The 14,449-nt window shown below is 49.0% G+C and overlaps 1 protein-coding gene and 1 long non-coding RNA gene across 2 annotated transcripts in view; both read left to right on the top strand.

Annotated features, from left to right (window-relative positions):
- LMX1A (LIM homeobox transcription factor 1 alpha) overlaps nt 1-14,449 on the top strand; it is a 152,631-nt gene that overhangs the window by 96,416 nt on the left and 41,766 nt on the right. The window contains exon 4 of the mRNA XM_072814529.1: nt 8,035-8,267. Coding sequence (XP_072670630.1) covers nt 8,035-8,267 — 233 coding nt within the window. The remainder of the gene's footprint in view (nt 1-8,034; nt 8,268-14,449) is intronic.
- On the top strand, nt 14-1,772 carry LOC140626829 (uncharacterized). Its single transcript, XR_012025829.1, has 3 exons — nt 14-145; nt 310-353; nt 1,321-1,772. It is a non-coding gene; the product is annotated as an uncharacterized lncRNA (long non-coding RNA).

Genomic DNA, 14,449 nt, shown 5'->3' with positions numbered 1-14,449 from the left:
CATAATGGGGGCTCATTCCTGCTCATATTCCTGCTCGGTCCTCATGAATCTCAGGGCTCTTGCCTTGGGATAGCTCTGGGTTTGCATGAGGCTGCCATATTTTGCACTATTCCTGTCCATGGGAAATTGCGTCATCAACCTCAGGGTAGATGTGGGGGCTGACGCAGCAACTAATGTCTGGTGTCTAGAGGGTTGATGGGGGGCAGAGGTGGGAGAGCTTGAAAGTAGCCATGGGAATTTATGGGTGGAAAAGTCAGGTGTTTTGAAAAGAAAATGAAGCCTGTCAACGTCTTGGTTTTACTTTAATAGAAAGAGCAAGAAGGCATGTCACCTTGCCGTGCCAGGGCTATTAGGTAAATCCAGACAAATCCTGTGGGGTCAGGCTGCATGCAAACCCTAGACTGAGGCCATTTCAGCCAGTGCGAACTCAGTCCCTCGCTCCATTGTATGGTCAGGGCTGAACCCCAAGTTCATAGCCAGCACCACTGGAAAGCTGACCTCTGACATCTTGCGTTGTTCATGGCCTTGGTCCTGAACTACTTTCTCCACACTCCTTTGTCAAATCCTGATTCTCCGAGTCTGACATTACAATTCCTCAGATTTTTTTTCTTTACTAATTTCTCTCTCATATTCATATTCAGCTCTTTCTCTCCATCATCATCATCACCACCATTGTAATGGTTACCATTTCATTGAGGATTTACCATGTACCAGGCACTATGCTAAGCAGAGTCAGTGCATTAGTTCCATTAATTCTTCTTGGGATTCTATGAGAGAGAGGTCCTTTTCTTACTCCCACTCTATGAGATAGGTAAACTGATGCCACCACAGCCTGACTGAGATCACCTGGCTAATAAATGGTGAAGTAGGGACTTGCACCTAAGTTTATTTAATTATATCATCTTGCCTCCTTGTTCTATTGTGGATAATCTATTATATTATTAATCTGTCTATTATATTATATTATTATAATAATAATCTGTCTCTGACTGGGCTTCCTTGGGTCTCCCTGGGTCCACCCCCACTGGCCTACACTTTTGTCTGTACCTTGAAATAGTGACCTACCAGGTTCCCCTGTCTGGGAATGGGGTTCCAGCCAGAATTATCTCATTTTGCAGTTATTTGGAGTCAGCGTAGACTCTTGCATGCTGGTGTTGGGTCCTAGAGAGTCTCCCACACACTGTTTGTTCCTAACCTAAATTCATGGAGGGGAGACGCCTTTCAGGGATCCCTTCAGGTGTTCTGGGGGGCCCAAGAGCTGAGTAGTCGAAGGATTAACTTGGTTCCTAACCCTGCCTTTCTCCTACCTGTGGACGGCAGAGTCTCAGGACCCAGCCATGGTCCCACAACATAGCCATCCCAGCTGCTGGGTCTTTCTACTTATTTCTCCCGTGGAAGCAGTGCTAGAGAGGCTATAAGAGAGAAATGGAAGAAGGAACCTAAGAATCAGACACCTTGGTTCTCTCCTGGGGAAGAGAAGCCTCATGAATGAAGCTGAGCTGAAACATGGTGAGATACTCTCTGAGTTCACGACATGGTTCTATGTACTCTTCCCTCACTGGTTCAGTGAGGTGCTAGATAAAGGAAATACCACAGTTGCTGGCTTCGAGTGGTACTTAATAAAGATCCATCCCCCTTTTTTCTCTCTGCCATAAGCTTCTCTTCCTTTGAAGTACAATAACCTGGGGCGGGGGGTGTTGAGACATGATCAAAGTACGAGGACCCCAGCATTCAGAATGGTGGGGTGGTTTTCCTACCATAACACAACTGGCACCAGGTCTGGGGGTGTGTCCGGTCCCTCAGCAGATCCCTGTCTTTCTGCTGGGATTCCTGCATTGGAGGGATGTGCTGGTGCCTACCGGGCTGCTCTGCTTCTCTCCTGCCAGACTTTGACTTGTTCCTGAGGTCGTTCTCAGCTGTCACGCCTTCAGGTCTGCTTTTTTTTGGAATGCTCTTGTCTCCTTAGCTACAGGGTTGGGTTCCCAACCCTGCAATAAAATCCTGAATTACAAAAATGGGAACGAATTAAGAAATTACCCAGCCCTAGTGGGTTTCGAACATGCCCTAGGGGCAGATTGCTTTCTTCATACAGAGTTTTTTCTAGAAATGTATCTAGGGAGATCCTTTTTAGAAATAATCCATACATTTTTAAAATTTAAATTCAATCTGCCAACAACGAAATAAAACAAAATAAAATTACATGTGTGATCACAAAAAGAAAAAAAAATGATACATACAGAGATGTAGAAAGACAGGGAGAGAGAAGGCAAGTACGTGAGTGAGTTGTAGGTTTTAGCTGGAGTGTGCGTATGTGTGTTTTGTGGGTTTGTGGGTTTGTGGGTCCATACATGATCTCTCTTGGCCTTAGTTTATATACATATAGGTATATACACATACATGTATGTATTACATATATAAATCTGTGACTGTGAACGATACGGTTCTGGAAAATATTTTGTTGGGAGAATTGCCATGGCATGGCCGTGTCCTGCCAAAGCACCTTCTGGGGACCTGGATTTGGGTACCGGCAAGGTGAGCTGCTTGGCTGCCAGGTGTGGAGTGAGGACACCTGAGGAATAGAGACATGTCCCCTCTGCAGCCTCTCCATCCTTGATCTAACACCAATCTAGGCAGTACTTAGCCATTCAAGACTAGAAAGGGAAAGGACAGGTGGCTTTTGGGAGGCTGGTTGGTAAAGGAGGAGCCCTTGAGCCCTGGGTTCCCAGCTCCAATCCCATACCTGTCCTCCCAGGGCTGCCAGCATGGAGCCAGGAGGCTGAAGCTGGGTTGGGCTTCACTCTCCCACCCCAAACCCCTTGGGTTTGCCCCCCCAGGGCAGTTCCCCAGTCCTTCGAGATGAAGTCACACTCACATCAAAGCTGGGAAATGTGGGCAGACTGGGCTCAGGCCACCGAGGAAGAAGAACTCTCCCAGGATAAGCCTCGGGAGACTCCTAAGCCTAACTTGCTACCTTTGGGGCCAATAAAATAAAATAAAATAAATAAAAATTTAAAAAAAATCCAAAAGATCAAAATCCAGAGTCTGGGCAAATAAGAATGACTACAGCATATGCGGCCCCTGATGGATGATAAAGTACTCCGCACCCATGTTCTCGTCTAGTCCTCGCTGACCCAGCAGTGAGACATTACTGCCTTTTATATCTGAGGAGACCGAGGCTGCAGAAGATTACGTGCTCTGCTCCCAGTCCTACTAGGGATAGCGGGCAGCAACAGCACCTGCCGGCTCAGGCTCTGTCGCCAAGACTGCAAGTGGCCCGTCTCATGGCTGTGGGAGAGTGGGGCGCTCGACAGGGAGGGGTGGCAGCAGGACACTGAATGGAATTGCAGCCAGGCTACATCCCAGCCTGGTGGATGGTGTGGGAAAGCACCAGGGGGAGGGGGACAGGGAGGAGAGTGAGGGGGAGGGCAAGACCAGAGATTCCAGGACCCCTAAACCAAGTGGCTGGGGCTCTCCTTTGTGCCACTCTGGCTTCCTCCCTCCTGCATACTCCGGACACATGGTGTTGTGGTCTGTGTTGAGAGCTGCTATGGGCTGCATCTGCAGCCTGGGAGCTCCCGGAGGCCGGGACACCCCGGGGCCCCCTGCAGAGGGCGTTCACTGGAGCAAGGAGAGCGCTAACTGCGGGCTTTGGCTCTGGAACGGGCACCGCCCCGGGGCTCTTTGGTGAGCCACAGGGTATTGTTCCCATTTTATTTTATTATTTTTTTTAAAAATTATTTATTTATTCATGAGAGACACAGGCAGAGGGAGAAGCAGGCTCCGTGCGGGGAGCCCGATGCGGGACTCGATCCCAGGATCCCGGGATCACGTCCTGAGCCAAAGGCAGATGCACAACCACTGAGCCATCCAGGCGTCCCCTTGTTCCCATTTTATAGGTGAATTATAGAATTCGATGCAAAGAGGAGATAAGGAATCACTGGAAGAGTTTGCAGGGCTAGGAGAATTTCCAACGGGAGGAGGAGTTGGGAGTTGTTACGCATGCCTGGAGGAGCCGGACATTTCTGGAAACCTTGTGTAGCCTTTCAAGGGCACAGCCAGTCTGCCAGGCTGTGAACCCAGAGTACGGTCTCATTAGCATTCAGAGGGGGAAGGAACCGTGGGGGACGCCATCCAGGGCATTGGGAAGAGACAGGCTGTGTTTTAATTACGACCTGGACTTTTGAACAAATCCTTTTCTCTGCTTGTCTGAGCCTTAGAGAAAACAACTTGTGGGAGGTGTGCAGCCGGCGGCTGGGGCCACAGGGGCACCCGTACAGCTGTGTACACATCTGGCACACAGGTGGTGGACTGCGTGCGCCTCTTCTTGCACTGCGCCGGGGTTAGGGAGGGTGACGAGAGTCACGGTAGTGGGGTGAGGTTGACCTGGTCTTCACCCAGAAGGGGCGAGCCGGTGGAGAGAATGGAGAGAGATGGGGCTGTCCCCCACCTTTTTCCCCTCTCCACCCCCCCTTCCTGGCCTGTAATCCCCACTGACCGTGACCATCTCAGGACTGGAGCCCCGACAACTCCCGCCACTTTCTCCGGCCTCTCCTGAGTCAACACGGTGGCCTTTCTTTGCGGAGCTCACCCCGACCCTCCCTTCTCCAAGTTGGTGAAAGTTTTAAGAGAGAGGGATGAAATGAAGAAGGGCGGAGAAAGGGGAGGAGATTAACAGGGTGGAAGCCGGGCCAGCACAGATGCAACCACCTGCGGCTGCCTCAAGTGCTTGTTGACTCGCTGGGAGTCTGTTTAACAGCTCCCTTCGGGGAAGGGGAGGAGAAGGAGGGCTCTGGGGACAAAGGGCCTTTGACCAGCCCCTGGAAAGGCATTGATTAGTTTGCTCAGGTTGGCAAACAGTGACTAGGGATGAGGGGCCAGGGAGGAACCGGGTGATTATTCTGCCCCATGCATCCAGCATCCAGCGAGGGGACAGGAAGTAAAGGCACATGTTCAGGGGACTGGTGTGCCCTGCAGAGGAGGTTGGATATGGAGCTGGAGAGAGGGGGTAGGAGAAGGCAGGGCTGCTGGTTTCTGGAGTTGTGGTTTGGGGCTGTCGTATACCTTGTCTGTGGTGGAAGAGCCACCCTAGCCCCTTGGACGTCGAGAGGCAGAGGGCGGGCATATCAGAATGGGGGGCTCTAAGGTGCTCCTGATGGCCGGGGGTGAGGGGCTGGTGTGGTGGCCCAAGGACTGGGTTGAGAGGGAGCGGGGGCTCATGCATTCCTGATCCTGAGCTGTGCTGGCATCACCTGCTGGCTGGCCTCTGTCCTGGGAGGCTGTTCCGTCATGGAGTCATGGGAGGCCGCTTCATTCTCTTCCCCCAGGCCTTGGCTTCCTTTACCCAAAGAATTTGAATGGCTTCCATTTTTCTTTGGCCAATCTGTGTGCAGCGCCTCCTTGGGAACCCCTCTTTCGCTTCTTCCTCACCCTCAAAACTCTTCCCTTCTTCAGGAAGCTTCCAAGTAGACTTGGAGTCATGAACTCGTACAGCTCCAGAGCTGGGAAGGGATTGTTTTATCAACAAAGTATGGCTTGACGCCTTTCTGTTGTGTATTCACTGGACATTTTGTATTGTTCTTGTATTCCCTCCCACAGGTAAATCTCTATGGGCAGAGGTTATTTGGTATTTTTGTTGTTGTTGTTTTGTTTGTTTGCTGTTTCTCTCGCTAGTGTGTGAGCTCTGCGGGGTTGAAGACTTGGTTTTGGATGATTTTGTGCCTACAACAGTGCCCGACACCTAATGGACACTCCATGTACAATGGTTTGCAGATGTGAATGCTGCTGGGCGGTGGTTTCTCTTCTTCCTCTCCCAGTTAGGACAGACAGTGTGCGGTGTTAGTGCGAGGTGGGTGCTTCCGAATGAATGAATGGGTGAAGAGAAGAGTAGACAGGTAATTGAATGTGTGAATGGAGATGGGGTTGGCCACACTTAGGCCATGATGGTGGTTGGCCTGTGTATAAGAAAAGGCTCTTCAGTTATTCTGCATCCTCAGCTCCCACCAACATGGGACTTGTTAGCAGAGCAAGGTGGCATCAGCTCTGAGTGGTCTCAGTTGGCTGGTGTGTATGTTTCTGCAAAGAGAGGAGGGCGTGGAGTTCAATGGACTCTGGCCACTGGTCGCCCCTTGCTGCCATCCTCGCCCTACACCATCTGAACTGTCCATGTTTGTTGACCCTCTGGTATGTGAGGACAGAGGGGGGGGGCGGGGGAGGAGGTTTTCGGAGAGATTCTTTTCCCCCTGTTGTGCTACTACATAAAAAAGCAAAGGGCAGCCCAGGTGGCTCAGCGGTTTAGCACCACCTTCAGCCCAGGGCTTGATCCTGGAGACCTGGGATTGAGTCCCACGTCAGGCTCCCTGCATGGAGCCTCCTTCTCCCTCTGCCTGTGTCTCTGCCTCTCTCTCAGTCTGTCTGTCATGAGTGAATAAATAAATAAAATCTTTAAAAAAAAAAAGCAAAAAAAAAATCCACAAAAAAACCAAACGCCTGTTTATTTTGGAGATAGAAAAATGAGTGCTATAATGCATGAATCCCAGAGATATTTTTAGGGTGTATTATCTCTGTGCTTATGCCAAAGGGGTTGCCAAAGGCAATTATGTTATCATGAGGCAATTTTACAAAGACATAGATCTGCTTTAAATTTTCATCTGTCCCCAGACTACCCTGAACTGTTACTGGTCTGGGGGTCGCAAGGAGAAGGGTTACTTTTATTGGGACCTACTGTGTGGTAGCCCCAATGCATGGCTCTTTACACATGTTATTTTAGGAGAACGAGTTAGATTGGTGGGTCAAAGCAAATCAACGTTTACTGAGTGTCCACCAGGTGCAAGAGGGTGTGGGTTATACAACTATTCCATAGGTCTTGTTCTTCAACTGCAGGCGTGAGAAAAACTAAATGATGAGGCAAGATTAAGATGTTTGAAGTCAGCAGTAGGAAGTGATCACCGTAAGGCTTATGAAGCTGGGAGAGATTGTCTGGCCTCACATCTTAGCAGCATCCGGAGAAAAGAAGTGCAAAGGGAAGGAATCGTGCCCGTGGTTTTGCAGGCAGTTGTTGGTGTAGCTGGTAGCAGGGCACAGGCCTCTGGATCTCGCTGCTTTTTTGTGTCTTTTTAAAAAAGATTTTATTGATTTTAGTTTTTAAAGATTTTATTTATTTTAGAGAGAGTGTGAGAGTAAGCATGAGCAGGGGAAGGGGAGGAGGAAGAAAGAATCTCAAGCAGGCTCTGTGATGAGCATGGAGCCCGACGCAGGGCTGGATCTCATGACCCTTAGACATGACCTGAGCCAAAACTGAGAGTCGGGCATGTAAGTGACTGAGCCACCCCAGGTGCCCTGCATTTGGCATCTTGAAACCTTAGCAGGAAGCTACCTAATGACCAGCACAGACATGTCAGTCGCCTGAGCTCATATCTGAAGGGGGTTTTCTTTTATTCACCTTAACATCGCTAGTGCCTACTGCTTTGGCTTGGCATAGATGGCCACCCTCTACATGGTCTGTTGAAAATAAGTGAAATAAGAAGTCCTGGGAGAGAGGTTGAATCCATCGAAAGCCACCCTGGGAAGCTGGGATACAGTTTCCGTCTCACCAACCACGTTAGGCCTCAGAATGCCCTGCCAAGCTTGCCATACAGATTCACATCCTGGGGTCCCCCCTCTTACAGGCTGATGGGAGTGGGCCTGGACGTCTGTGTTAGAGATCTTTGGTTTGAACAATAAGCTTCCCCAGGGATCCCAACGGGGTGTAGACCACCCTTTGGGAACACTGTGTCCTAGACCACGCCGGTTGTGGGCTGGGCTCAGGATGCTTCCAGCGCCTCTGCCCCTGCTCTTCTTCAGCCTTGGTGAGGAATTCAACTGAATCCTCTGGTTCAGCCCTGCCGGGGAGCACGTCATCTGGATTTCGGGTGTACTCCATTCCGACCGCCCTCACCCCAGCTCTTGGAGTCTCTTTTGCTCTTCTTGACCCGAGGCCAGCTGGGCCCAATCAGACCTTTCTCAAAGACCTTGCTTCCCTCTCTCCCCTGCTGCCAGGCTGTTTGCGGTCAAATGTGGGGGCTGCTTCGAGGCCATTGCACCCAATGAGTTCGTCATGCGGGCCCAGAAGAGCGTGTACCACTTGAGCTGCTTCTGCTGCTGCGTCTGTGAGCGGCAGCTCCAGAAGGGCGACGAGTTTGTCCTGAAGGAGGGGCAGCTGCTCTGCAAAGGGGATTATGAGAAGGAGCGGGAGCTACTCAGCCTGGTGAGCCCGGCAGCCTCAGACTCAGGTGAGTGCGGCAGGGGCGTGGGGGGTGGGATGGGGTGGGGGCTGAGCTGATGGTCTGCATTACTGTCCCCCTAGACGCCCAGCCCCTGGGGCAGCCCCACTCCGTGGCACAGCAGCCGTGTCTTTGTAAGGTTGGCAGGATCTCTCACTGGCCAGGAATTGCCCCCAGATTCCATGGTGTGTGACTGTGAACGCTTAATCCACAGGTTCACAAGTCTCTGGGTTAACGGGGGTGACTCTGCGTCAGCCCGAGGGTCTGCAGGTCACCTGGAATCGGCTGAGCTGGGCTCTAGGCTGCATACCAGGGTCTCACTCCGGGGTCCAGGCTTGAGAGGCAGCGGCATGATCTCCTCTTGGCCGTGACAAAAGTGCAAGAAGGCCTGCCCAACCTTGCAAGCGTGTTTCCAGCCTCGGCTTCCATCAGGTCAGCTAATGGCCCACTAGCTAAAGCCAACTCAAAGCTGAACCCCAAAATCCAGGGGGAGGGGACGTACACTGCAAGCACCACGAGGGTATAGATACATGGTACCATTACAGGCAATGATGCCCTGGAACCAATAATTCGGTTTCATAATCCCTGAGCTGCTCTGAGCCTCTGTTAGGGGCTAAGAGAGCTCCAAGATCATATACAGTGGGTTTCAGAAGGCCAGAGAAAGTGAATTAAGTGTCTAGGTTGAGTGTGTGTCTGTCTCCACCAGGTGGGCAGAGTTTGGCTGGCTTTGTGCCTCCCTTCTGCAAATTGGTGAGAGCCCCTGGCCTTACTGATTCTCTCCCTGACGATCCCAGTGCATGCAGGTCTCCTGAACGGGCTCTAACCTCCCTCTGTCCACCTCTCAGCCCCTCGGCAGCGGGAGTGGGGGGCCTCTTAGACCTCTGGCTCTTCACTCGGCCTCCTTGGACTCAGCTCATCAGTGGTTCCCGCTCACCTCCCTGCCTTCAGCTTTCGTTCTCTCTCTGCCCCTCTCCCACAGTTTGGGGTCTTGCTAGCATATTCTTTCAGCTTCTCTCTCCGGGCTCTTTTCCCCAGGGAAGGCTCTTAATCCCTGGTGTGGATGAGTTTGCCCTTCACTCCCCCTCCCGCGGATCCTGCTTTAATGCAGTTGCTTGTCTGGCTGTTTGTTGTTCTTGCCAAATGCTAAGCCCCATGAGGGACGGCATGTGTCTCTTCTACCGCTGTGTCCCCAGGGCTTAGCACAGGCCTGGAACATTAGGGGTGCTGGATTAAATCTTTAAGGAATGAGTAAACTCTTGAAACAAAAGCACTGTGGCAAGATGCTCGAGTCCAAGGGCTTTGGGGACAGGTGGGGATGGGGGTGAGGAGGGGTGCAGGTCTCAGCCTGGCTGCACCCCTTACAGTGATGTGACTGTGGGCAACTTTCTGAACCTCCCTAAGCCTCAGTTTCCACAACTGTGAAGTCGTGATAGTCATGCCAACCTCATAGTTTTATTTGGGGGAACCAAAGAGAGAATGCAAACCAAAAAGCCTGGCATGCACTATAGGCTGGCTGTGTCTGCTCGAGGTGGGTCTTCATGGGAGGCTGCTTTGCTTCCTTTACCCCCTGTTGGTTCTTCTTGCCTGACTCTTCTTGCAGCCTTAAGTAAGCGGACACCAGGACAATCCCAACTCCTGCTGGGTTTGCCCATCTTTAGCTTTCCCTGGTTTGTTTTGATTTGGAGGCAGTTTCTCCTTTTGAGGAACACTGTCACTGACACACTGAGTGTCTCCTGCTGGGGTAGTTGAGCCTGTTCTAAACCCGACTTCATGGCCCCCACTTGCTTTAGGAAGGTCACCTCACCCTGGATTTCCCTGTGGGTGTCTTGCTGTGCCCACCCACTTGGGCCTCCTTCCCAGAAATACTGCAAAATCTTCAGATTCCCAAAGGGCTTAGGTGCTATGGGGATCAGAATGCCAGCATGACCTTAAAGATACGCATACCCAGAGGGACGCACCATTCTTTCTCACATCGAAGGAAGTGCAGTGGCCCTTCTTGGTACAGGATTGTGTGGGGCTTGACTGCAAAGTTATCTAGTTCCCCCTGTGGTAAAGATTCACAGATTTAACTGACTACAGAATTAGCATGAAGTATTAACGTACTGTCCCTCCCCCATGCCGCCCCTGTGCAAAGACAGAGAAAAGGCTAGATCTGAGCAGCATTAATAGAAATACAATGTTCAGAGCATGGGGACTGCTAGGAGCCCACTTTTCTGGCTCCATTTTCAGCAGTATGTTCAGTTCTGAGCATTTTCTTTTGAGACTGATGTAAACAAAGTAGAGCTTTCTGGCTCCTTTACGTACATATTCATTCGGTAGATGTACCTTGAGTGCTTGCTTTGTGCGGCGATGGAGTCCTAGTGTGACTGGCCAGAATGATGTGGGGGGGTGGGGAGATCCCCAAATCATGTCAGATGAAGGAATTACAGATGTTCAGGCCAAAGAAGTAGAGACAACGTGAGGGCATAATCATTGCCTTCACAAGGTTGGATGAGACCTATTTCTACCTTCAGAGAGCAGAATTTGAAGTTGTGCAATTATTTAGCAAAATCACGGAGTGCTTCATTATAGATAGAAAGGTAAAGGCAAGCAATTTGGACTCAACGTTGGGTGTGTGAGGAGGTCATCCTAATTATTAGAGCAAACAAAGAGCAAAATGACTCAAGAGGTAGACCCTCACTTGTTGAAACTAATTTTGGGTGTTGGGAGAGGAGGAGAGTGCTTCTAGAGGACTTCTGTTGTCCCTCTCAACTTGAAAAATCTATCATTGTTTTGCAGCTTTAACCAAAGTGATAAAGTCTCAGCCAGAACCCAATATATTTTCCCTCTTTTTGTCAATTATATAAATATTGCTTGTCTTACATCATAAAATGTTTTGTGTGCCAAATCCTGCCTCACTAACGAGAGGGTAAGTGTCTAAGGAACAGGGTTATGGGTTTTAATTCCTCTGTTCCCTCAACAAAGCTTAGCATGATGCTGAGGGATCACTAAATGATCAATAAGTATCTAATGAGCTGAATTAAATCTTCAAGGAAAGAAGTCCATCTCATATTGGGGGGTTTACAGAAAGCAAACAATTTAGGACGTGTCCCAGTACAAACACGATTTCTCCTCTCATATCTGTCCTGAGTTCTCTACATATTATAGGTACTTGACAAATATTTGTTGAGTGAATGATGGAATGCGCTGTCATCTTTAACGTTTTTATCAATGATTTGGATGAAGACACAGAAGGCAGGTTTATTCGATTTGCAGATGACACAAACCTGGCAGCGAACGCTGTTGTGGCAGCTGTTACTCTCAATGTTCAGAAAGATCTTGATGAGCTCACAGAATAGCACAAAGTCAGCAAGACGAAATTTAACCACTGGGTTCCAAAATTCAATAGTAGTTATGTGGAACGGGGCCTGTTTTGGTGGAATTCCACACGGGGCTTAGTTGGCCACAAAGCCAGTGGGAGCCTCGAGGAATGCCGTGTTAATAGAGCTATAATGTCCCTAATATGCGATTGTTGCAGTTTTGCATTGCTTAGAGCACATGTACACTATTTGGCCTAATTTAAGTGATGCATTTTAGGACATCACTGACAAACTGGAGAGGGTCTAGAGAAGAGTGATTACCTTCTTGGACAATAAATAAATAAACTCGGTGTATTTAGTCCTGTGACAAATAGGCTGAGGGAAATAGAGTCATACCCAAGGGTGCAGACCCATGTAATGTAGATGAAATGACAGGTTTTGTTGTCCAGTGTGGGTGCAGACTGGACCCTTTATGACAGGTGAAAAGGCTTGTCTCAACATTTTAATTATAGTGGGTGGAAGACAAGGCCAGTGATCCCTAGGGCCACTTAAATCTAGGATTCTAGAATCTGTGGTCTTAAGGTGCTGACCATTCTGACACAGAAGCAGAGGACACACTTATAGGCCTAAGAGACACCAAATTCAGGGATATTTTGCTGCTGGATCTCTTTTCTGGTGTAGCCAGAGAAGTTTCTTTTATCCTGATCCCTGTTTTGCCAGTGGCCTTCTCAAGGAGAAGAATGGAATTTGTAGCTTGAGTCTGACAATCTTCTTCGGGCTTATTGGGCAGCTTGGATGGCCCAGTGACATTCACCCCTGTGCTCTCCTCCTTGACCAGAGAATCACAGGTGCTCGCAGTTCAAAGGCACATGAAAGGCTCCCCAGTTCACATTCCCACCAGATGCTCATCCAGCCTCTGGCCTGTCTCCAACCACGGGGAGCTCTTGGTCTCACGTTCTGAGTGGGGATTATCAGAACTGTTGCACGGAGCCCCAGTGTCTGTCTCCACATGCAACCTCAACTTCGGCCTTGGTTCTGCTTTCAGGAACTCATGAAATCAGCCCATCTCCCTGATACGTGCCAGCCCTTTGCATTGCAAACGGAGACCCTCATAGTCCTTGGGTCCTCTTTTGTCCTGTCTTATTCTTCTCCATTCCTCCAGCCATCCCATAGAAGAGGCTGATCTGTCTGTAAACATACTGCCGTCTCTCTAGAATGTACCATCCAGAAGGGAATGAAATCTTCTGACGTGTGGTCTGAACTAGCACGGTGTTATTACTACTACTACTTGTCATGGACGTCACATTCTATTGATGTGGCCCATGATTTCATTGGCTTTTCTGACCTGGGGTGGGGACAAGGGCTTGGGGACTGATGGTAGGCAACTGTAGCGCCTGTTGGCTGGTCCATGTTGTATGTCTCAGTAATCTATCCCTCTTCCTATTTCGACATCAGAGGTCATCTGACAGTGTCTTGTGCAACAGTTTTTTTTTAAAGATTTATTTTTATTTATTTATGATAGAGAGAGAGAGAGAGAGAGAGAGACGGGCAGAGGGAGAAGCAGGCTCCATGCCAGGAGCCCAACGTGGGACTCGATCCTGGGACTCCAGGATCGCGCCCTGGGCCAAAGGCAGGCGCGAAACTGCTGAGCCACCCAGGGATCCCCTGTGCAACAGTTTTTAAAAACTTTATTTTGAAATAAAATTGTAGATTTACACAGCAATTGCAAAGTAAGGCACATTGCCATATAACCTTCAACTGGCTTCCCCTAATGTTAACACTTCATATTCATGTGTACATTTTGATAAGTATATCATGTGAACTAAGAAATTAACATCGATCCAGTACTGTTCACTCAACTATATAAACTGAAATTATTATTTGGTCTCATGAGATTTTCCACCAATGTCTTGCATCCGTCCTAGGATTCAATCCAGGACACCAAGTTGTGTTTAGTTTTTTATGTTATTTTTATGTTAACATTTCTTTTTTCTTCATTTTTGGGACCACCGAGGAATGTCGAGTCAGAATTGCATTTTTTGCCCCTCCCTCTAACAATATCTTTTATATTTTATTTCCTTTTATAGTCCCTTACCATGGACTCATAATGTGTTTTTTGGCTTGTTCGTTCTGGGGTTGGTTTGTTTATCATTTTAAGGTTTTCTTTCTTGAAGACCACCATTTTAGATTGTGCCCAACATTGATCCCTTGGCCATTATTTTCTTGCAAGTTTCAAACCATCAATTCCTCTTGCCTTTACCAATTCTCCTTGGTCATAACCAAAGACTAGAGTAGCTGGCCCTGCATTCCTCCCTCTTTTTTTCTGAGAATGGAAACTAGTAGCAGGGTAAGGCAGGGCTCTCTTCAGTGCTGTTTTTGTGGAAGGATTTTCCCAGAGGAAGCCCTGAGCCATGAAGTCCCTATCATGAGGATGCCTTTCTGCAAAGGAGGTTTTATATTTCAGATAAATACAGCAGTTCCATGGCCTCTGTTTATCCAGTAGTCCAGACTGGCTTGGGAAGGCTTCTACTCCTTCTCGCCTTGTGGTCTACACTCACCTGGCCCTAGCACAGTGCCTAGCATGCAACAGGAGCTCAGTGCATGTTTCCTTGGTGTGTGAATAAATTAACTTTGTCCTGTTCGTATTAGCCTCTGAGGTCCTTGGCGGAGAAGCACCAATCTCCAGTATGGCTGCTGCTTACTGGAGCTGAAGTGAAGATTTCTGACACGTCCCGGAGTTTGGGGATCCTTCTTCCTTCTTAATTTTCCTTAGGATATGGGCTATTGCTGCTTTGGGAGATCCCGATGCCTCTCTAATTGTGCAATACATCTCTTTTCCCTTCTTTTCTGAGTCAGGTTTAGACATTTGTTTTAATTTCCTTCCACAGCCTT

Source organism: Canis lupus, chromosome 38, assembly GCF_048164855.1.
Source record: "Canis lupus baileyi chromosome 38, mCanLup2.hap1, whole genome shotgun sequence".
NCBI lineage: Eukaryota > Metazoa > Chordata > Mammalia > Carnivora > Canidae > Canis > Canis lupus.
This window is presented reverse-complemented; position numbering and strand designations above follow the sequence as displayed.